Source organism: Bos grunniens, chromosome 4 (assembly GCF_055505025.1).
Source record: "Bos grunniens cultivar Pamir isolate PY7600 chromosome 4, Bosgru_T2T1.0, whole genome shotgun sequence".
Classification (NCBI taxonomy): domain Eukaryota; kingdom Metazoa; phylum Chordata; class Mammalia; order Artiodactyla; family Bovidae; genus Bos; species Bos grunniens.
The window spans coordinates 28113538-28136282 of record NC_141168.1 but is presented as its reverse complement, the minus strand read 5'-3'; the positions used below and the strand labels follow the sequence as shown (position 1 = coordinate 28136282).

At 44.9% G+C, this 22745-nt stretch overlaps 1 protein-coding gene across 4 annotated transcripts in view; it reads left to right on the top strand.

Moving 5' to 3' along the window:
* The window catches only part of SND1 (staphylococcal nuclease and tudor domain containing 1), a 421555-nt gene that overhangs the window by 227303 nt on the left and 171507 nt on the right, over positions 1–22745 (top strand). For all 4 annotated transcript variants that reach the window (XM_086395775.1, XM_086395776.1, XM_086395778.1 and 1 more), the window contains one exon: positions 16143–16215. In XM_086395775.1, the coding sequence (XP_086251901.1) occupies positions 16143–16215 (73 nt within the window). The remainder of the gene's footprint in view (positions 1–16142; positions 16216–22745) is intronic.

Here is a 22745-nt window from a genome sequence, read left to right as displayed (position 1 = left end):
TGGGATCTTGAGTCCCATTTTCCGCTCTGCCTTCTCTCCGCCACTAGTGAATGTTTAACTCTGACAGGCAGGTAAGCATGAAAATAATTTGCCTAGCTGCTCCGGAAAGTGAGGCCACAGCAAGCTCTTATTATGCTGTCGGAAGTAGCTGTGTTGTGCTCTAATGTTTAATGAGTATGCAGAGTTGGTGAAATTTTTTAGGTTTTAAGAAGAAAACAGTCCGGTTCTCATTTTGAGCTGATGGAATGTAACAAGATGCTTGCCTGTTAAAGCAATGAGCTGCCTAGAGATAATTGTGTTGAGCCACCGATTTCAGACGGATGATGAAAAAACCGGCTTTGGGGCCACGGCCCTGTGGCAGGTTGACTAAACAGAGAGCAATGAAGCGATTCCCCTGGCCAATGAGGCACCGCCACGAGGCAGTACATACCTCACAACGCGTTAGAAGTGGCCTGTGTGACCTGCGAGTGAGTCCTTCTCAGGAGCAGTGCTGTCCACGAGCCCCAGGAAGGTGGCCCCATGCCATCTTCTAGATGCCAGTCCCAGTGAGAAAGACAGAAACACCTGCCAGATAGGAATGGTGGCCTTATAGCCATTGAAGACTATTTTCAGTGCAGAATGCAAACCACCCCCATCCACCCATCCCACTTTTGGGAAAATGCTAGTCGACCTTACTGCAAGAGCACCTCTCTTCTGAACGCTACTTATATCTTAAGTCGCCCTCATTCGCACTCTGGCCCCAGGAGACATTCCCTGTGTCACCTCAGCACTTCTGTGCTCATGTCACGTTACAACATGTCAGAGCACTTTGTGCTTGCTGCCTCTGCCTCTTACCCTGCCCGTCTCACGAATGTGATCTGAGTTCACATTCTGAGTTCACTTATCTATCTAGTTCCCCTGGATAGAGAAGCTGTATTTTTTTTCCCCAATTGAACTTGGCCTTGTAATTTTAGGTCCCTGTCCATGTGGTTCCTCCACCTCCCAGCTGAGTGTCCTCTGCAGATCTCATTAGCAAGTTGTTTACTCCTTTCCTTGGCCCTGAGTAGAACCCCTAAACAAGAATGGCTTTGCTCTTGACCCCCAGTCTTTCACCGCCTGGACTGTCACTTAACTGTCTTTTGTTTATCATCCTGCCACCACTTTTTAATCTTCAGTGATTGTGTACTGAACCACGCCAATTTAAATTAATTTCCCAAGTTAAATTTCTGGAGGTACTGTATCTAATGCTTTAGCAAAGCCGAATAAATAACATCTGCTTTGTTCAGGGCAAGTCACTCATCTTGGAACTCTTTGAGTGAATAACAAGTGGGTGAAGGCAACATGGCAAGGCCAGCAGTCATCTTGAGTCACCCGAGGATGGTGATTCCGAGAGACTTCTCTGTTCCTGAGCCCCAGATCCCCGTTTTCCTCTCTGGCTGTCACTAGTGGTCTTGGTGCCCAGTTCTCTTCCATTGACTTGGCTTCCCGGAGCGCTGCTCAGCTATTAATCCTTTTAGAGAAACGTTGTAAGCTTTGGGGAAAGGGCAGCCTGTTAACTTGGCTGACTCTTTGGGTCAGCACAGCTGCCTGCACAGGAGCTGATGAGCCCTGCCAGCCCTGCTTCCTCTGTGAGGGGCTATGATCTGCCGACCTTTCTCAGATCATCTGATGGAAGCTCAGGGAATGACGCATCAGGCCCACGTCGGTAGAGCCAGTGAGACAGAAGAGGAAGAAGAATGGCAATTTGCAGCTCCCTGTGCTTTCAAGCACATCCACCTGCCCGCCAGAAACGAGCTCACAGTACCCTCCGCAGCTCTGTTCTGTGTGTGCCTGACCCTTTGTGGCGCCTTCATTCGAATGGCACTTTGCTTTTGGGAAACCCTCAATACACCTCAAACACAGGGCGCATCTTGAGAAAGCCACATCTTTTTTTGTTTAAAGGACAAATGAACCCCTAATTCCCGGCAGGCGGCCTTCCTTTCTAGTTCAGTTGTCTATCATCGGCTGCCTCTTCCCTCCTTACCTTGTGTCCTGGCAAGATAAGGGTTTTTTGGCACTTCTGTGTGTATTTTGGGGCATCGCTTCTCTCGTGGGCTCCATTGAAAGGCCCTTGGTTGTGTCCCAGCCTTGAGAGCTCCAGTGTGTGTCCTCGACATTTTTAGTAAAAAGAACTTGGGTACAGCTGACCCACACTTTCTGATGACTCTCCTGAACTCGGTACTCTGTTAGGGACATCACGTGGTCTCCTTTGGTAAGTGTGTCGCTCCTTTCTGCATCATTCTAATTTTTCATTCCCATACTGACTTCCCAACGCTTCTCGTTCTTGTCTGACTTCAGTATTTCTTGGCCAGTGGGCTGGCTGCTTTGTCTATCTTGACAAAGTATTCTAAGCTGAAGGCAGGGCTCTGACTCCTACCAGGAGTCACGTACCCTTCCTAGGTATTTCCAAGATACTGGGTCACTCATTATAGGAACGCTTCTTTTTTTAAGGTATTACACAGTCTCTCAAATTCTATGTGTTTGATATAACATCTGTTGTTTGATTTAAACAGTACAGATAGTGAGTTCCCTTAGCGTTCTACAGGCCTTCCTGGTGGACTTTTGTCAAACTTATTGTGGACACTAAAGATAAGCTGGTAATGCGTGGAGTCAAAGCCTGGCTGTGTGTCCTGTTTTCCTTGGACATCCCAACCTGTAGGATATCATCTGTCTGCATTCTCCTAAAGCTACTTTGTATTAAAATGTAATATTTGAAGGTTTCCTGGAAACTTACTCTGTGGTTCATTGCAGGACAACACAGAAGTTGTTCAGAAGTTGGGGCTTTATTCCTTTAAGGCACCTTTTAATTCTAAGATTTTGTGATTTCAAGATAGGCTGTATATATTCAGAAAAGAAATTGATGCCCCAACTTGACAGTGGGAAAGCAATTGTGTTGAACAACCTAGTGTCTGAGCAGATTTAAATGAATTTAGATTCATTCTGGACGTACATAATGAGGTTAGGGTTATCTCGGGAGAAGAGAAAAGGGCAGGCTCTTATCTTTTCCTGTTCTCTTCCTTGCCAGCACACTGCAGATTAAGGAAACTGGGGGCCTGTCCTCCCTCTTGGTGAGGCAAGCATGAGCCTGCCCTGTCTCAGAGCTGTGTGGACTCCTTGTCTTCCCCAGCCCTGCAGGGAGTCCTGTTTCTGATTGCAACTTTGCTTTTCTTTAAAAACAAAAACAACTAGTGTTCCTGCCTTGCCAACTTTGGCATCTCTGGTCTCTCAGCCCTATAAATACCAGTCAGGGGAGGACAGAGGATGAGATGGCATCATCAACTCAATGCCCATTAGTTTGAGCAAACTCCGAGAGATAGTGAAGGACATGGAAGCCTGGTAGGCTGCAGTCCATGGGGTCCCAAAGAGTCAGACACATCTTAGCGACTGGACAGTAACAACATTAAAATCCTATCAACTCTCTCTTGCTTTTACCCTCCCTATTGTGGAGTTCTCTCAGCTTGAACCTCCAGGAAATCTGTGTTGGCATTTCCATCACAGACTTTGATTAGAAGGCTATAAACTTAACTCTTTCCTAGGCCAACACCTGTAGTCATTAGAAACTGTTTCAGGTAAAGATCTCTCTTGGTGATACAGTTACTGAGTCTGCAGTGGGCTTACTGACTTCCAGGTAGCAGTGCTCTTGTGGTAGTGAATTGTAAATGTATTTTTATTTTGCATGTCTGTTGAAGTACTCTCAATACCACTGGGAGAGAAATGTGCTTGAGCTCCCACTCCTGATTCAGCCAGAGCAGCTCCAGTTTTTTCCCCTTGATTTATAGAGGGATTTTCCCACAAAATTTTAATACGTGGAGGAAAAAAACGCCTTGTGCTTAGACAAACACAAAACGTTTTATAAGGTATTTCCTGTCTGTGCCTTCAATTTAACTGGCATTTTCAATGCTGGTTATGAATGAAATGTGAAGAATCACTCACCAGTGCTTTTTTTGCTTTCTATTGCTTTAATTGGAAGAGGTCAGCATTGCTGGCTTGACACAGTTTTGACTTGGTATGAAGCAGATTTCATCTTCCTACCAATCCAGTGAGAAAACTGGTGTTGAGGTTGAATCTGTTTTTTGAAAATTTGAAACTAATATATCCTATCACAGTATACAGACTGCATGAGTTAACCAGTTCTCCAAACAAAATAAATTATTCCTCTAGTGGGTACAGTTGTTCAGGCTGGTTTTCTCTCGCACATGATGGCTTGGATCCATTCCTTTTCTTTGCCATTTTCTTTAGTGTATCCTGGGCCCTAGGCACTGGGGATAATGGTAGTGAAGAAAAAAGATACCAGACTGAAGCCTTACAAAGCATGCAGTCTCGGAGGCACACGCGTTGAATAACTGAATAGGACCTCTGGGTGTTGCTATTTTTCCTTTTCTCATTTTCTTACCTGTTTTCTTAGCCCCTCCTCTTTTTCCCTCTGCATCATTAACACTGCCCTCCTTACATCTTTTTTATTCTTTTTCTCATTTCTATTAAATTTTCCCATGAGGACACCTTCCTGAAACTCATCTCTTCCATCCAGCCTCTGTTCTGCTCAGTCGTTTAATGGTACAGCTTTTAATAAACCAAGATTTCACACTTTCAATCTAATGACCTAACCAAGTGAACATTCTCTTTGGATAAAACTAGATCCTACCAAATACTGCTGAAAACCAGAGCTTTGATTTGAAGTTTTTCTGTTCCTTTCCTATAGCACCAGAGTGCAGGTGGGTTTTTGTAGCCCAGAGTCATAGAAAGCTGGAGTTGGGTAAATTGTGTGCTGCCCTCTTCACCTGGCTGTGTTACAGGATGCTGGTACAGATGGACACCAGCTCGAGGAGATTGGTCTTTCTCTTTAGTAACTGCTTCTTTTTCTCCCGTAACCCCAAACGTGCACACACCACCAGATTTGGGGCTTGCCTGTAGGCGGCACAGCCAGAGGTCGCTGATGAGATTCAGCACACATCAGTGTTGGGGTTTCACCGTGGGGGAGTCAGGCACATCAGCTCCTGCACGTGGATGTGGTAACAGGAAAGTGCATTACAAGAGCGGGTGTGGGGAAGTGATTTGACGATACAGCTGAATGTGGGGAAATTTAGCTTTTCCCTTTCTTCAGAAGAGATGATGCACTCAACATCCAAATAGCAGTAATCAATCTGCATTTAAGGCAGCACAAATGGCCACTTCTGGAGAGCTGTATAATATCTCCATTTCCAAATAATTTTCTCTTTCAGGATATTAAGAGGATCTGTTCACTCTTCATCCTATCTCGCCTCCCAACTCCCAGTTCCAACCTATACGACTCAAGCTATGACATTCGTCTCAATGATTAGTGTAGGGGTTTGGGTTAAAGTCAGAACCCGCAAGCTTTAGCTCCTCTGTGTACACAAGGTATGGGCAGTCAAGTCATGAACTCATAGGAAGAAGTCCTCGTTGCCCAGTCTTTTCTGTAATTGTTAATGTGCACTGGTTGTATTCTTGCAGAGGAAGTTGTTCTTGACTAACATCTGTAATTAATTGGGTGTTCACTGCCCCTTCCCACCCAGCTGTGACCATTTATCTGCCCACAGCACCTCATCTGTTCTCCACCATCTCATTGTTCTTTTGGCTAAAAGGCTCTTGCTCCTCTCAGTCCCTAAATATTTGAGGTTTCAAAATAGTTCCAACATATTTCAAAATACATTTGAAGATTATCATACTGTGAATATAATTTTAATCCCAAATAAATAAGTTGTAGCAATAAAGTGATAACATTTGATCCTTGCCATTTTTGAATGTCTCCTAATTTGATTCCCTAAGCCACTGGTTCTCACAGTCTGGTCCTCAGACCGGCAACATCATTTTCACCTGGGGGCTTGTTAGAACTGTGAATTCTCAGGTCTTGCCCACATCTTCCTGCCCTAAACCTATGGAAACAGAAACTGGAATTCAGCCCCAGCCATCTCTTTTCACACATCCTTCAGGAAATTCTAACACACACTAAAATTTGAGAACCACTGCCCTAAACAATTCTTAACTACTTTTTTTTTTTTTTTTTAAGAAAAAAATCAAAAATTGTGTCCTTTTTGTGGCACATTAATGATTTAGTAGTTGGAATTGTAACCATTAAGTAAAGGTAAAGAGACTGAGCCGTGGACAGGATCAGCTTTGGATCTCTCTGCACTCCTGCCCTGGTGGTGCTTCCCCGGCAGCCATACTTATTTCTCAGCAAGCCCGTTGACTAGCTCTGTATTCCCTTTAACTCCTCTTTCCCCTTCCTCATGCCTTGCATTTGTGACTCTTTAACCAGATTCCTTCTGAGTAGCTTCTGCCAGCTCTTGGGTAATTTAATGTGAAATCATCTTGAGAGTTGCTGTTCTCACGTGATTTGCCTCCTCTGTGGTATCAGGGGGCAGAGTGGTTGGGGAGCGAGTCTCTATTACAGACGTCAGTCTCCTGCTTTGGCTCTAATCCTTGGAAATCTCTCCGGAGGACTGGAGTTCAAATAATTAATCACTGATACATCAATACCCAGAATTTTATAGCAGCTTGTGAGAGAGAAATCTCCTTCAGAGCTTTCTTTCTTTTGTAGATCTCTTTGCATCTAAGTTTCCTGTAAATTCCCTCACATGAGTGTGATCTTCTACGCTGCCCCCCAACTCCCCTCCTCCAACTCTGGGCCCAGAAGTTGAGTAGGCTTACTTCCCATGCCTCTTGCTTCTGTGTCAAGTTCAGAGAGCCAAATCTGTAGCGGATGGCAGTGAATCTTTTCCAGCAGGTCCCTGTAAATGTACTCACATTGGAAAAACCATTTTCCCAGCAGTAAGTCTGTTGTGTCTTTTGACTGAGTAAAAGGCATTAAATTTTTCTCTGATGTGTTGTTTTTATAGTAACAAATAGCAGGTGCATTGGAGGAGAAAACAAAAACACATGGTCTGGTGGGGATGTGGGTGAGCGAGTAAATAATTGTGAACATCGTGATAAGCATGGAGATCCCAGTGGGCATATGGGATACGTGAGAACAAGCACCTAAATCGAAGAGATTATCCACAGATAGAGTCCACGAGCCAAGGCATGCTCTGTCCGGGTTGCCTGGGGAAAGGAGGTGAAAAACAGGAATGGCGCTTCACTGACCCATGACATAGCCGTCCAGGTTGTATGAATTTATTCTAAGAAATAATTAGTAAGATGCCTGACAGTGTAAGACCTATTCCTTTGGCGTAATTTACAGGGCTGGAAGTATTACACTGGAATAGTACAGTCACAGAGATACCCAGCAATAGACAATGTGCATCCGTTACAGGTTTATGTGCAATGATTAGAAAATGATGTAATAAAACTAACAACACAAGGAAGTGTTCATTTAGTTAACTGTTTGTGAGGGAAAAAAACAATTGCTAAACTTTGCCCACAAGTTTCTTTAAGTGGGCAGGTATGGTAAAGAACCTGCCTGCCAGTGCAGGAGACGCAAGAGACGCAGGTTCGATCCCTGGGTGGGGAAGATCCCCTGGAGAAGAGAATGGCAGCCCAGTCCAGTATTCTTGCTGGAAAATTACATGGACAGGGGAGCCTGGTGGCCTACAGTCCGTGGAGTCACAAAGAGTCGGACACAACTGAGCAACAGCACGCACACACACGTATGTGTATCAACACTTAAAAATTACGTTAATGGTGCTTTTATCTTGAAATTGAATTATGGATTGTTCTTTCTTGTACTTTTTCTGGCCCTGTATTGCCTCTGTAATAAAGACATGAAAAAATTATAAAAACCAGTGTCATTGAGACAGCTTTCAGTTGCCATTGCCTCTAATCTTCCCTTTCTGCAGCTTGTCCCCTCAAGAAGACTCGAGACTGACACGGACCATTTCTGCTGGGCACTACTAATCCTGTGGCCCTAACCTGGGACAGCATCGTCTGCTCATGTTTTCATGAATCTAATATTGCGCTGCCTGGTGGTTCTCTTCCACAGAGCTCAGTTTTCCCCTCTTAACCTGAGCACAGCAGATCACTTGTCACACCCGGCACAACAGAAATACATCTTCATTTCTTTTTATATTAGTTTTAGATGAGGTTGCCCAGAGTTCCTTGTTATTTGCTCTACTGCCTCATAAGTCCTCCCACCTCCCCTTGACCGTAGGACTCAATTTCCTCCTTTCCCAACTATGTACGCTCCATCTTTTCTGTCTTATCAGTGATTCTGATTTCGTTTGCAACGCAGCTGCATCATCTTAGCTCACCCGCCCCCCCATTGTGCACCTGTGCCCGCTCCACATCTCATTTTCTGAGTGTCAGGACCTGGTTGCCTCCTCCAGGTGCCAAGGAACCAGTAAAAAAAGCTGAAGAAAGTGTTGCTTGCTGCTGTGTTTCACTGCTGTTTGTTTCAGTTGAAACTCTGTATTCATCAATGTGAGCTAAAAATACGTTGCAAGATTCTTTAGAAGTTTGGCAAGTTAACTGGCTCTTTGTTCTGTTTTTCCTCCTTTTCTGTTTGAATTCTTTCCCTTTCTCCATAGTTACATACTCTGTACTACCCAGTAGGTGCTTCTGACGGTCCTGCCACTTGGTCCTGTTTTATTGTTCGTGTTAGCTGGGGCTTTGCTCCCATCACTGCCTTTCAGGTGGCCAACCACCTCCTCTATCTCTCGGGGACCTAAGGAGGGGAATGCGAGGCTTCTGATCTTGATGCCCTTGTGCTTCCGCTCAGAGGCCAGGCTTTCAACTCTTCTGCCTTGCCCCACTCCAAGTAGTGAAACCAAGATGCCTGCAACCTGGAGCATGTATCTTACCACAAATCTGCACCTCCAGGAAAGCCAACAAGCTCACTCTTCTGTGCTCTATGCCCACTTTGGCATTATCCAGTCTCCAGTCTGAAATATCTTCACACTCTGTGTTAGTCAGTGGACATTGGTTCAGCTTTACCAGGCGCACGATAATTTATCTAGGTGACCCTGAGTTTAAGATTATGTGAATATAGCTCTGTATTAAATACTGTAGCAAATATTAAGGCTAGAATTCAAGTCCTCAAAGGGCCCATAGTCTACTATAGAACTAAAGTGAATGCATGATGCAGTTCAAAAATACTGCATTGCAGTTTGTAACTGGATGCTCAACTGAGTGTTGCACAGACGTGTACCCATTCACATATATAATTCTACTGCTTCAGAGTAGTTTGTAGATACTTCCACTATTCAAACAGACTCCCACCTAGGGCCCCGATTTAGCAGTTTGTATGTGACAGCTGTTTTATGATTGGGATGAGGTGGTGGCTTTTTTTTCTCTAGTGTGGATCTATGAATGATTTGCATGTAAGGGTCTGGAGAAAATGGACCCCACTGGATTAGAAGGAGTAGGGAACACAAACGGGCCCATGAAAGCCAGGTTACACTTTCCCCTTGATGGCACAGGCTGGGGGTCTCTGTTATGGGTATAAGGAGGGGAACAAAGTGATGAACTGATTTTGTGAAGAAGTCATGGAGCGGTGGTGTGCGCTCTCAAAGGAGCCTGAGTGGATTTAGTTAAAATAGTCCTGATGTTATCTTGGAATAAATTGATGTGGGCCTGGCCCAAGAGGGTTACAGCAGAGCCAAGTGAGCACAATTAGGAAGGAAGAAAGGCTTGGCTGTAGGCAAGGACTCAGAGCAGAGTTAAGGGATAGCTTGGTTTCCTGGTTAACAAGGCAGTGTTGTTAAAGGGGAGTTGCCAGTCAGGGCCTCCTGATCTTGCCGCGTCATTTCCCTCTGCCTCTGTTGTCTGCTTTTCATCACTTTGTTTCCTTTAGATCCCTTTTATGTATAAAAGTGGTTCTTTCTGTGAAGCTGTTGTGAGTTCCTATTCCCCAGAAAAATTCACATATATAATTCTCCTACTATTTCAGGTTGATTCATAGATACTCCCAGCATTCTCCCTGAAGCTCACTTATGTCACCAGGTAGAGAATTCCTGGGACTTCCATGGTGGTCAAGTGGTTAAGACGCCATGCTTCCAGTGTAGAGAGTTCTGGTTCATCCCTTGGTTGGGGAACTTAATAAAATTCCACATGCCGCACTGCATGGCCAAAAGATAAAAATAACTTTTTTAATCCCAAGAAAAGGGACTTCCCTGATGGTCCAGTAGCTGAGACTCCACAGCCCCAGTGCAGGGGGCTTGGGTTCTAGCCCTCAGGGAACTAGATCCAGCAAGCCACAACTAATACCCCATGCAGCCAAATAAATAATTGAATTTGATTTTTAAAAAATTCCTCATGTGGCAACTATTTTATGATTGGGTTAAGGCTGGCTCTAACCATACATTCTTTGAACTTTTTTTGTAAACTTACAAAATTATTCAGAATACCAGTCTACCATTGTTGTATTGAAATTAAAGTCATGGCCTCTTTGCCACAAGATGAACTGATGATTCAGGATATCAGTGGTGCTAAGGCTTGTGCCTTGGAGATGGAGGCTTTTCTGCAAGGGGCCCTAGAACCGAAAAGCAAACTGTTTCTTTGTACAGTGTTAGGTTCTAATCCTTTTATGCTAAGTAGTAGGCTAATCTCCCTTTTAACAACACCCATGTCTGCCTTTGCAGAGTTGATGGTTTTATCTTCTAGTGGGAAAGCAGTAGCATCTCATACAGGAGAATTTCAAACTTGGCAAGAAGAGTTTTGTGCTGATCTGAATGGGGTTCCTGTCCCACGCTATAGCTTCTAGAAGCTTCTAGAAGCAACCTAAAAAGCAGAGTTTTCATCCCTCTCCTTTACTGTTGCCTCTGTGTATGTGTGCAGACGTTACTCACTTTTCCCGGCTGGCGATGATTTCTGTCCATTATGGACACTGCTGGTCATTGCCATCTTTGTGCTGTGGCTGCTTGGAGAAGAAAGCCTCCGACAGGCACAGGCTGCGTTCTGCCCCACTGCTTCCTTTCTCCCGGCTGGCCTGAGCTCCAGCCTGCCTTTGTGAGAAAGCAGCTATTAAGCAGACACAGCAGGCGAAGTTTAGAAGTCAGGAGTTTCGTTCCTTGCCTAATGAAAAGGGATGTTGAGCCGCGGTTTCAGCCTGCAGGAAGTGTGGGGAGAGGAGTCGCCATTTGCTCGGTGGAGCAGGCACTGGTGGAAAGCAAACTTACTACCTTCTGTACCCTCCCAGGTCTTAAAAGTCAGAGTGCCCCCAAACCTAGGCCACAGAGGCTGGATTATGTAAGATTCGGGGATTGCCCCACTGAGAAGTCATGACAAGGCAGCAGAAGCAGGATCTCATTTTCATTTTCTGTATATACAGCTGTTAGTAGACAGGCATGTCATATATGCACTTTGCATCCTGGAAGAAAAAGGTACATAGTATATTCCTTTCAGGAACAGCACTGTGGTGAGCCTACCACTCTTGGTGTTTGATCCTTACTTCTTTGAGATAAGAGCAGGTATTTCTGCACTGAGGTGTTCCCACAGATCCTCTCTCTCTAGAAGCCCTTGTGTCAGACTGACAGAGGTTTTCTGGGGATGGCTCACCCAGGGCTCTTTCTGCAGCAGTGGGCAAACAAGGACGAAAGCAACCGCAGCACAGGGCGGGAGACCTGGGTCTCCCTGAGCGGGCCTGAGACCGTTTAGCAACTTGGTCAGTGAGCCCTCACGCTGTGCGGCCTGGGTCCAGTGTACCATTTACTCTTTAGTCCTGGGCAGGCAGCGTTTGTAGTTAGTATTTACAGATAATAATAACAAACTTTCACTTTTGTCTCTGTTTTGTTAAGAACTAACAACTCGGAGAAGACGATGGCACCCCACTCCAGTACTCTTGCCTGGAAAATCCCATGGACAGAGGAGCCTGGTGGGCTGCAGTCCATGGGGTCGCTAAGAGTCGGACACGACTGAGCGACTTCACTTTCACTTTTCACTTTCATGCATTGGAGAAGGAAATGGCAACCCACTCCAGTGTTCTTGCCTGGAGAATCCCAGGGACGGGGGAGCCTGGTGGGCTGCCATGTATGGGGCTGCACAGAGTTGGACACGACTGAAGTGACTTAGCAGCAGCAACAACAACTATTTCTCAGCTTAAGTATGAACTGTTGTTGTTTAGTCGCTCAGTCGTGTCCGATTCTTTGCGACCCCATGGACTTTGGTCTGCCAGGCTCCTCTATCCATGAGATTTCCCAGGCAAAAATACTGGAATGGGTTGCCATTTCCTTCTCCAGAGGATCTTCCTGACCCAAGAGTTGGACCCGGGTCTCCTGCATTTCAGATAGATTCTTTACCACTGAGCCACCTGGGAAGCCCTTAAATATGATATTGCCTCTTGAGTGTAAATGAAATTTACAAAATTTGCCTGAAATCTTATCTAATTTAGCAATTGTATCTAAAGTATGAAAAGATGAAGTCTTTGAAGGTTTTTCCAAAATTAATGCCTGAATGCAACCAAGTACCTAATAATAATCTTTTTAGGAACAAGGTCCTACTCATGTCCATCACGTCAGTGATGCCGTCCAACCATATCATCCTCTGTCGTCCCTTCTCCTCCCACCTTCAGTCTTTCCCAGCATCAGGGCTTTTCCAGTGAGCCAGTTCTTCGCATCAGGTGGCCAAAGTATTGGGAGTTTCAGCTTCAGCATTAGTCCTTCCAATGAATATTCAGAACCGATATCCTTTAGGATTGACTGGTTGGATCTCCTTGCAGTCCAAGGGACTCTCAGGAGAGTCTTCTCCAACACCACAGTTCAAAAGCATCATTCTTCAATGCTCAGCTTTCTTTATAGTCCAACTCCAACATCCATGCAGGACTACTGGAAAAACAATAGCCTTGACTACACAGACCTTTGTTGGCAAAGTAATGTCTCTGCTTTTTAATATGCTGTCTGGGTTGTTCATAGCTTTTCTTCCAAGGAGCAATCATCTTTTAATTTCATGGCTGCAGTCACCATCTGCAGTGATTTTGGAGCCCAAGAAAATAAAGTCTGTCACTGTTTCCATTGTTTCCCCATCTATTTGCCATGAAGTGATGGGACTGGATGCCATAATCTTAAAGTTTTTTAAATGTTGAGTTTTAAGCCAACTGTTTCACTCTCCTCTTTTACTTTTATCAAGAGAGTCTAGCTCCTCTTCGCTTTCTGCCATAAGGGTGGTGTCATCTGCATATCTGAGGTTATTTATATTTCTCCCGGCAGTCTTTATTCCAGCTTGTGCTTCAGCCAGTCTGGCATTTTGCATGATGTACTCTGCATACAAGTTAAATAAGCAATGTGACAATATACAGGCTTGACGTGCTCTTTTCCATTTGGAACCAGTCCATTGTTCCATGTAAGGTTCTAACTGTTGCTTTTTGACCTGCATATAGGTTTCATAGGAGGCAGGTCAGGTGGTCTAGTATTCCCATCTCTTGAAGGATTTTCCATGGTTTGTTGTGATCCACATAGTCAAAGGCTTTAGCGTAGACAGAGAAGCAGAAGTAGATGTTTTTCTGCAATTCTCTTGCTTTTTCTATGATCCAACGGATGGTGGCAATTTGATCTCTAGTTCCTCTGCCTTTTTAATATTAAGACTTAATTTTAAAGAATTCTGGTTTGTTTCAGATGTCATATGCATACTGTTATCCATATTTTCTGTTTGGGGTATGATGGTTTTTCACCTTGGGGTAGTATGTTTAACCTTGGTTAAGTCCTGAATTTCTGCTTATGTCATAAGGCTCCTTTGGGATCATAGAGAGAAAGAAGAATTTTGATTTACCACCTCCCTGCTTTTACAAAGAACCTGTTTTCTGACTTACTGCCCAAGCCCTGCTCTTTTTGCCTTGTAGTATATGAGGTGCTCTCCAGCCCCCAGGAGAGGCCAGGCGTTCAGCAATGTTCTCACATGAACCATCTGTTTACTGGGTAGGTCCGTTTATTTTGGTTGTCCTGATTGTTAGAACAGGAGGAGGCTGTAGGCAGTTTGTGCCCCCACAGGACCTGCAGAAATCTAAGCATGCCTCGCCCTGAAGGGAAGCAACTTACAATTGGGGTGACGGTGAGCTTGCCTTGCCTCACAGCAGGTTTGTTCCCAAGACTCCTCCTTCGAGTTTATGGTAGCAAAATAGGGAAAGCTTGTTGGTGGCAGGGGAGACTGTAGAAACAGAACACAGTCTGGATACACACAGGACTTAGGAGCTAGAAGAGTTGGATCCACTATTAGTGTGGAGATCCCAAGAGACCATGGGCTAAACCTTGAGATTCAGTCCCCATCTGTTGGCATCATCAAATTCCCTGAATGATAAAGCACTGGACTAAAATTAAATGGAGAAATTCTGACCCACTTGCAATGTCTAAAACCCTTGCCTTGGTTCAAATTCAGGAGGAACTGTGCATTCAAGGAACTTGGGAATGTTTTCTTTCTGTTAACAGTTCAGAGTAGAGCGAGTTACAGTTTTTTTTTAATTCTGTATTTTGATTTCTTACCCTCATCACGGAATGGAAACTGAGTAGAAAGGAAAGTGTTTTGTTTGTTGTTTCTGAACAGAGGATGTTTCAGATAAGTTGAGTGAGAGATAGGTCCCCTGGGTGGAAAAGGAGGCAAATGATGAGGGCCACATATGTAAGAAATGACTGTTCCACTTTGCACTCAGCAACTCCCACCCAGTTTGATTTGTGAATTGGATTTAGAAAGCTAGGACTCTAGTAATACCTCTAGTTCTGTTCGTTCACGGAGCCTGGGTACGAGGAGGGCTGCAGTGTGGTTCATAGTGTGATGGTCCTACACCTTGACCCTGGTCTGGGTAATTTACTTTAACACTTTCTCTGAGATATGGAAACCCTAGAAAGTCTAGTTCATGAAGCAGACACATTCCTGAATCTTTCTCTGTCCCTAAACACAAATGTTCTTTACGTGCCAGTATGCACAAAGTGTTAATCATTCAGTCATGTCTGACTCTTTGCAACCCCATGGACTATAGCCTGCTCTGTCCATGGTATTTCCCAGCAAGAATCCTGGAGTGGATTGCCATTTCCTCCTCTAAGTATTCGTGAAGGTCTTGACTAATTGCTTAGTGCTGTACCATCACCTTTGAGTCCGAGGTCCTTCACTGTTACACAAGTGATCAGGTCCCTGAAGCTACCACTCAAGGGATTAGAACGCAAAAGGTGGGAGATTGGACCAATTCAGTTAGGACACAATTGCTACTGCTGCTGCTGCTAAGTCACGTCAGTCGTGTCCGACTCTGCGCGACCCCATAGACAGCAGCCCACCAGGCTCCCTGGTCCCTGGGATTCTCCAGGCAAGAACACTAGAGTGGGTTGCCATTTCCTTCTCCAATGCATGAAAGTGAAAAGTGAAAGTGAAGTCACTCAGTCCATGGACTGCAGCCCACCAGGCTCCTCCGTCCATGGAATTTCCCAGGCAAGAGTACTGGAGTGGGGTGCCATTGCCTTCTCTGAGGACACAATTAGACCAATCCAATTAGGATGCACAAGGTGGTCAGATGTGTGTTGCAGGATCCCCTGCTAAACTCATTGTCATTACAACCTGAGAATGAGGCTTATTCTCAATTATGCACCTTTGCTAATTTCTTCCCGATTTAGTTATTATTTATTGGTCATGCTGCACAGCTTGCATGATCTTAGTTACCCAACCAGGGATTGATCTCAGGTCAGGCAGTGAAAGCACTGCATTCTTAACCACTGGACCACCAAGAAACGCCCTTCTTCCCCCATATTAAAAAGACTTCTGTACAATATTGCTTCATTCAGGGCAATTTATCTTTTTACCTGGGAGAAACTTATTTCCCTTAGAATTGGAACGCTAGGTACATATATTGCATTGAAAATGTTTCATATGATTAAACCCAGAAAGAAACATTATTACTTCAAGAAACATTATTACTTCTGTTTTTCAGGAATATGCTCTTCCAACTGATTGTTCTTTTATGCCTGGAACAATGCCTTTCATTTGGAGACAAGTTAGGGAGCTTTCTCTGATAACAAGGTGAACAGCTGGCCTTAACTAGCAGCCAAGCCATGGTTACTGGGCTTAGGGGAAGAGCAGACATGTACCCTCCCCACCATGGAATGTTCTGGACAACACTAGTTACTCAGCAGTGTGCCCTCTGTAGTCACACATGCCCAGTGAACTGACCTCTCTTCTTGCCCCCTTTCCCTCCCTCCTTAGCCCTTCCCACTGTGGTTTGTATTTTCATTGAGTTTTTTTTTTCCCTTTCTCTTTCTTTGCAGAGCTATTAAGAATGGCAAAGGATTGCATAGCAAGAAAGAAGTGCCTATCCACCGGGTTGCAGACATATCTGGGGTGAGTTGTGTCGTTGAATGGAGCCATGTGACTTTGAGGCGCCAAGAGCTTGGCTGCTGCTTCACTGAAGGGCCTCCGCTTATGTGTTTTCTGTAGCTCATTTGTTTTCAGGCACTGAATGTGAGTTTTTCCACAGCTTCTGCTAATGCCTCTGTAGAGATCCTGTTTTATTCTCTGGGAAAACAGAATTTAAACCAGGGCATAAAACCTCCCAACTCCCCACCTGAATTTTTACTTAGTTGCTTTTCCATTTTCTTATTATCATGAGTTAGAAGATATTTCTCTCGAGTTGTGTTAAAATGAAATTACCCTAAATTAAAAAAAATTTTCCTGTTTAATTCTGTGACTGAAAAGTCTTAGTGGAAAAAAAATGTCAAATATAGATTTTCAGACAAGTTTAGGAATTAATCCTAATGAATGAGGCTGGAACGGTGTGAGCATCCTTTGAGCTAACAGATCTACTAGATGATAGAAAAGAAGAGGTGATGTAGATACTTTTGAGCTGCCTAAAGGCTGTGTCCAAATGACTATTTGTGCCTAGGATGTTAACTTGTGTATTTAGGAGCTTCTGTGTCTGAATTAGATACCTTTGTTAATTGAGACAGTTTATTCATTTATTCAGCAAGTGCCTACGGTGCCTGGAACTGTTCTCAACAGTGAGGATATAACAGTGAACAGGACAGATAAAGACAGATAAGGTCCCTACATGCAAGCACTGAAGAGAGGCAGCAGTAGTGCCAGGGAGCGACCACTTGGAAGAGACATAGAGCAGCCCAGGGCGGTCGTGAGGGTTTTGAGTTTGATTTTGATCAGGGGGCCAGGGAAGACCTGTTGGCTGTCAGTTTCACCCTCTGTTCCTGGGACACACACCATCCAGTTCTGCTCACGTAGTCACTAATGGGTAAGGGGGGGCTCCAGGTCCTGTGTAGAGAGAGCACATAGCCCAGGGGACATGACAGAGGAGGAGCTTGTCAGCCTCAGCCTGGACATTTGGACAGCTGGCCCTGGGCGCCAAGAAGAAAATGCTGTTGTAAACAGAAGCTCAGCCGAGCCCACAGCAGTGATGAATTCCAGTGAATCTTGTTCTGTTGTGTTCCCAAGCCTGACTCAGGCTCTACCTGTGGTTCCTTGTGATGGCGTCTAAACCCATCTGGCCAGCTCTCTATTGCCTGAGTGTGGTGTTCCCCTGTGGGCTTCAGTCACTGGGATTCTGTTAAACTTTCCCTCTCTGTAGCAGTCACTGCATACTACAGGTTGTACAGTGTGGCCTGTATTAATTGGACTTCAGTCACGATACCATGCCACTGTTCATCAAGTGAGGTACATGGTATGTGTCCCTCGTGGCTGAAGTCTGGTGTTTGAGCTGCAAGTGACTGTGTTGCATCTACTGAGGCTCATGTTTCACAGGTGACTTTCCCTGCGCTGGTATCAGGACAGTTTTCTCTCTTGTTTACCATGCTGGGTAATTGTTCTTAATTTCTCTCTGTATCTGCTGTGGCATTCTCAGCCATATTTCTTTTAATGTCATTCTTTTGGTCAAATCAAAGGGTAATTTTTGTTTTGGTTTTTTAACTGCAGGGGGGGGAAAGTTGTAAGATACCTATTTTGGAAAACATTGTGGTGACTCCTGCACTGAGAGCAGATATGCCCACCCCAAAGCTCTTGTCTGGCCCACTGGGGCCATCCAGAAGCTGAATTGAGCCTTGGGATGGTACTCTGTTTTGGCCTGAGGGGTTCGTGTTCATGCTTAGATTTCCCACTGGGATCGAAGTGAGGCCGTTGATGGCTTCTTGAGGCAGAGTTACACTTGTTTTGGGATTGTCCTCTTGGCATTCCCAGCATAGTGTCCTAGTGATCTTTAAGGCTATCTTCGAATCTCATGCTGCCTCCTACCTTGATGTGTTTCCTCTGTGTGTGTTTTGGTAGCCATGAATCTTAGGAAACTTGTCTTCATGATCCACCCCCTAAACTGTAGTTCAGTTTCATACATACTTTTATTCTCTTTGCTGCCTAAATATTGGAGAATTGGTTTATTCTTACATTACTCAGAAATAAATGCAAGTCAAACTCCTCTACTTACCACATAAATAAGAGAGGATAGCTGGACCACGTGGAGAGTGAAAGTGAAAAAGCAATCCATTCAATAGATGTCAGAATGACCTTGTCCACCTTTGTCACACATTATTCAGTTTAGGTTAGAGGCTTTTTTGGTGCCCTCTCTAACAGAAGAGTTTTGTCTCCCTTTTCTAACCTTCTCTTCTTTCTGTCACAGTATCATGTTCAGTATGTGTGTGTTGAATTCTCTTGCACTATTTAAGTGTGAGGTATGGGTCTCCAGTTTCCTGAAGTGTTCTGGCGATGTTACCGAGGGACCCGTGGTCAGGTAGGGTCAGTCAGGCCAATGGTTTACATCCAGGTGAACTAACAAACATTGGAATAAAGGTCATCTAAGACAAACACGTGTAATGGTTTCATTAAAGTTTGTAAAAAAATTTTTTTTTAATCTTTGTGTCCCTCCCTCCCCTCATTGGCCACCCTCTCAGTTGCAGGCTGTGGTAAATGGCTCATTGAGCCAATAGTATATGCCGTATGCCACCACGATGCTGACTGTGAACCGATACTCATGCAGGACCTCTCACCCCACCCCAGGACACATCCTTGAGGGACAAAAAGACATATATGCTCTTAATATTTTGTTTTCTAAACACACTCAAGTAATATGCTCTGTGGAGGAGGTTATATATCATGACTGGGAGACAGATCACCCATAAACTTGTTCCAGTCTTAATGGCCTCCCACTCTTAGAGTTGGGTTTCTATCCATTGTTCCTGTCTCTTCTCTTCTGTTTTGTAAAAACGATTTCAACAGGTCAGGGTTGGAATGCACAAAGATGCCTCCTGTGGAGAGTTAGCAAGTGCAAGACCTGCTTGGCTGACTCCCTGCTGTGGGGAGTTAAGTAGCCAGGTGTAGGAGTGAGTGGCTGACTCTGCTTGGGCAGGTGAGATGCTGGCCTCATCCTATCGTGCTGAAGCAAGCAGGCCATTTCATGTGCATCCATCAGCTTTCCCCGGGACTGGACTGGACTGATTGATGTTGGCTACCAGACATGCTTTCTAACTTGGAGTTCTCTGGTGCCCAGTTGAGCTCTTACATGAGAACTCATTACAGTTTTTTCTTTCTTTTTTTTTTTTTTTTGACTTTTCAAGAATGCTGCGATGGGTCCCCAGTGTTTAGATTGTGTTGGGCTTTAATTTTTGTTAAAGTAGATGATTTTTGACATCAATGTCAACGGAACGTAGTTTTTCATAAGGTTCATGGCATCTGTAATGCTAGATGCACGAACCTACCTTTTGACTGGGGCTAGGATAAACTTGACTCTTCTGCATCTCTGCTCCTGTTTTTCAGGGTATCCACTAAGGCGGGAAAAAATCTGGGAGTTTGGGTCCTGAAACAGTTGCTGGTTTCCTTTATTTCTGATTTTTGAAAGGTGGAGGAAATAGGCCATGACCCACGCCTATCACCACAGTCCTTGCTCTTCTTGTCCGCTTGCCCTCCAGGCCAGGACGGTTCCGTGAGCATGAAACCCACTGAGAATCTGATCGACTTGGTGCTAGATCTGATTGCATTTGTAGAGTGGTTCTGTGGCAACTGCTTCCCTTCATTCAACCCTGTTTTCATTATTCGTGCCTTTTCTTTCTCCCCGATCCTGTCTCCACTCCCCACCTCTCCGACACACAAAAAGTCAGAATGCGAGTTAGTGGAATGTAAGGCTGTTGCTTATCTCCAGGTTATTATTGTTTTTGCTGTAGCCTGCTCTGTAATAAATACAATCTCCCGCAGATATAACGTGCAAAACAGGCAATAAAATGTGGCTGGTGCGTGGCTTACTGTTGTTCTGGTAAATCAGACAAATCAATTATAGTTCTGAGGTGGGAGAGAGCGCCCCGCTCCTCAGGCTGCAGCCCACGATGCACCGGCTTCTCCTCTGCCCCCTCACTGGCACTGGGCGCGTCCTAGTGACCCCTGGCCTGTGCCTGTGTTCACTGTGTGTCCTTTCCTCTTGGGTGCGTGTGGAGCTATTTGTGTGTTGACGACACCACGAGAGACTAGAGCCTCGTCCAGCATCCTGTCCACTCCAGCCACATTTCTAACAGTCCCAGAACGGGGTCCAATTGCTAGGATGGGCCAGTCCACCTCCAAATGTCTTCTGCATTTCCGTGATATGGAATCCTGACAACTCGGAAGCAGATTTTGCTGTTATTTATTCTGTTCTTCTGTCCTTTCATGTATTCCCACAGGGCTTACTTCAAAATTGTCTTTCTTGCTCACATTACATAGTCACTTCCTAGTAACTTCCTCTAGCCATGACTGGTTTTTGTTGAAAATGCATACTGTTACTAATACGAATGTGCTGAACCGTGGCCTGGAATAGTCCAAAGACTGGCCATGGGGGTGGGAAGTGGATGGGGTGGGGCAGTGTTAGCTTTTTAGGTCCTTATTTCTCCATTAAATTGTGAAGCAAAGACCTGCAGAGTTGGCCAGTGAGGGTCTCACACGTAAATACAGAGGATGGAAGTGTTCCTTTACAATAAATACCAGGTAGGATGTTAAGCATGTCCTCCTGACCTCTGCCTCCAGGTTCTGGTTTTTCAGCGCTTTTTTCAACTTGAGTAGCCCTGTTGTCTTATCCTCAGGGTATTGGCAGCAGCCTTTCCGGTGGAGGCTTATGAACTGTTACAGAGGTTGTCTTTTTTTAGCTCCCAATGGAGTTGGGCCTCAATGTAAGAGTTTTAAAATATTTTTGGCCAAAGGGATTTAAAATGTGGTTTGTCTAGCAAGTCTGAGGAAGGTGTATAGTCACACAAGGGCTTTATAACTTAGGTCTGTGTTAACCTGCAGTTCCCCCTGTGTGTATTCCCACTTGGTTTGTTTAGATTGCCGACTCCTGCTTCCGTGACTCTAAGGTTCCGCTCAGCTTTTCATCACCAGTGACTTGCTAGTACCAACGCTCCTTTCTTGTTTTCATAGCTCTTCCCTCTTTGGCTCTCCCTTAGCCTCTGAATAACCTCCTTAGCATTCGAAGGTCCCTTTTGTGCTGACTGCACAAGGTCACGGCCGAGGGCCATGCCTAGTAGTTCGGTTGCTTAGCCCTCGAGCTCCCTTCACACCGTGTATTTGCTCCCCTGGGGAAATCCCAGAGGAACCTTGTCCTGCAGGAGCCAGCACCCTGGCTGCTGACCTTGCTGCTAAAAGCTGCATGTGCTCCATAAGTTTGACAGCCCCTCATGGGGAAGGCATGCTGAGCGCCGGTGCTGGGTTCTTACGTGCTATTTGGCAGCTCTGGCTTTTGCCAATTTAGGGGAAGGTGCTGTTCTCTTTGTTCCACTCCTCCTCTCCCCCCACAGAAGGTTCTTGAACTCGTGTCACTCCAGTTGGACTGCAAGGTGCAGCTCATCAACCAGCAGTCTCCCAGCTCAGAAATGTGAGGCAGCCCTGTGGTCCAGGCAACTGCAACAGCAGAGTGGCAGCCACACTGGGAGTCTCTTCCTTCCTCCCATCTACTGGGCCTCTTTCCTCTCTCCTTCCCCTCCCCACCTCCTCTCCCATTCTCTCCTATCCTCCCCATCCTCCCATCTCTCCCCACAGCTCTCTTCTCCCCTTTCCTTCTGCAAGAGAGTTTGTAAGCAGACTTTGATTGTGGAGGAGTTGGCTTAAGCTGGTCACCCTCTGTAATGGCCAAGGGCATCACTTTATGGCCTTTTGTCCATAGTCCTTGCAGCCCTAGGAGTCCTGTGTGGCCAGTTCCTGTTTTGTAAATCTCTCCTATTCACACTCCCCAGAACTGCAGCAGTATTCATCTCTGCTTCTAAAGAAACCCAAAAACATTTATGCCTTCCATGGGGATAAGAGAGAAGTCTATCTTTCTTAGACTGAACATGTTTCTGAATGAAATTGCAAAGAAATGCTGGAATTTTAAAAAGATTGTATTTCAGCTTCTATCACAGTTAGTGGTTGTATTTAAGCACCTCCTTTTACAAATTTAATCCAGTTTTCAACTGAGTTCCTCTATTGTCGTTTTTTTTTTTTTTTGCACTGTCAGACACTAAATGTAAGACGTATTCTCTCACCTCTTTTATTTAGTTGGGAACATCACGAGAAATTGTTAGTAGAATTTGAAACTGGCAAGATGATTATTGGGTATCCTTTCAGTTGAATGCTGGGTGCTACCTGGTAAACCCTTTGGGGTTATCTGATTCTGTAGCCCCTTTGCTTTTATCTGGGTTGTTTTGCATGCCTTTGGAGAGAGAATTTCACTTGAAAACCTGATAAGGAAGCAAATGATTCCTGTTTGTATAAACGTGGTCCTGGATAAAAGTGGAAGCATTAGTCACTAAGTCATGTCCGATTCTTTTGTGACCCCATGGACTGTAACTCACCAGGCTCCTCTGTCCATGAAATTCTCCAGGCAAGAATACTGGAGTGGGTTGCCATTTCCTTCTCCAGGATATATATCTATATATCTCCTCCAG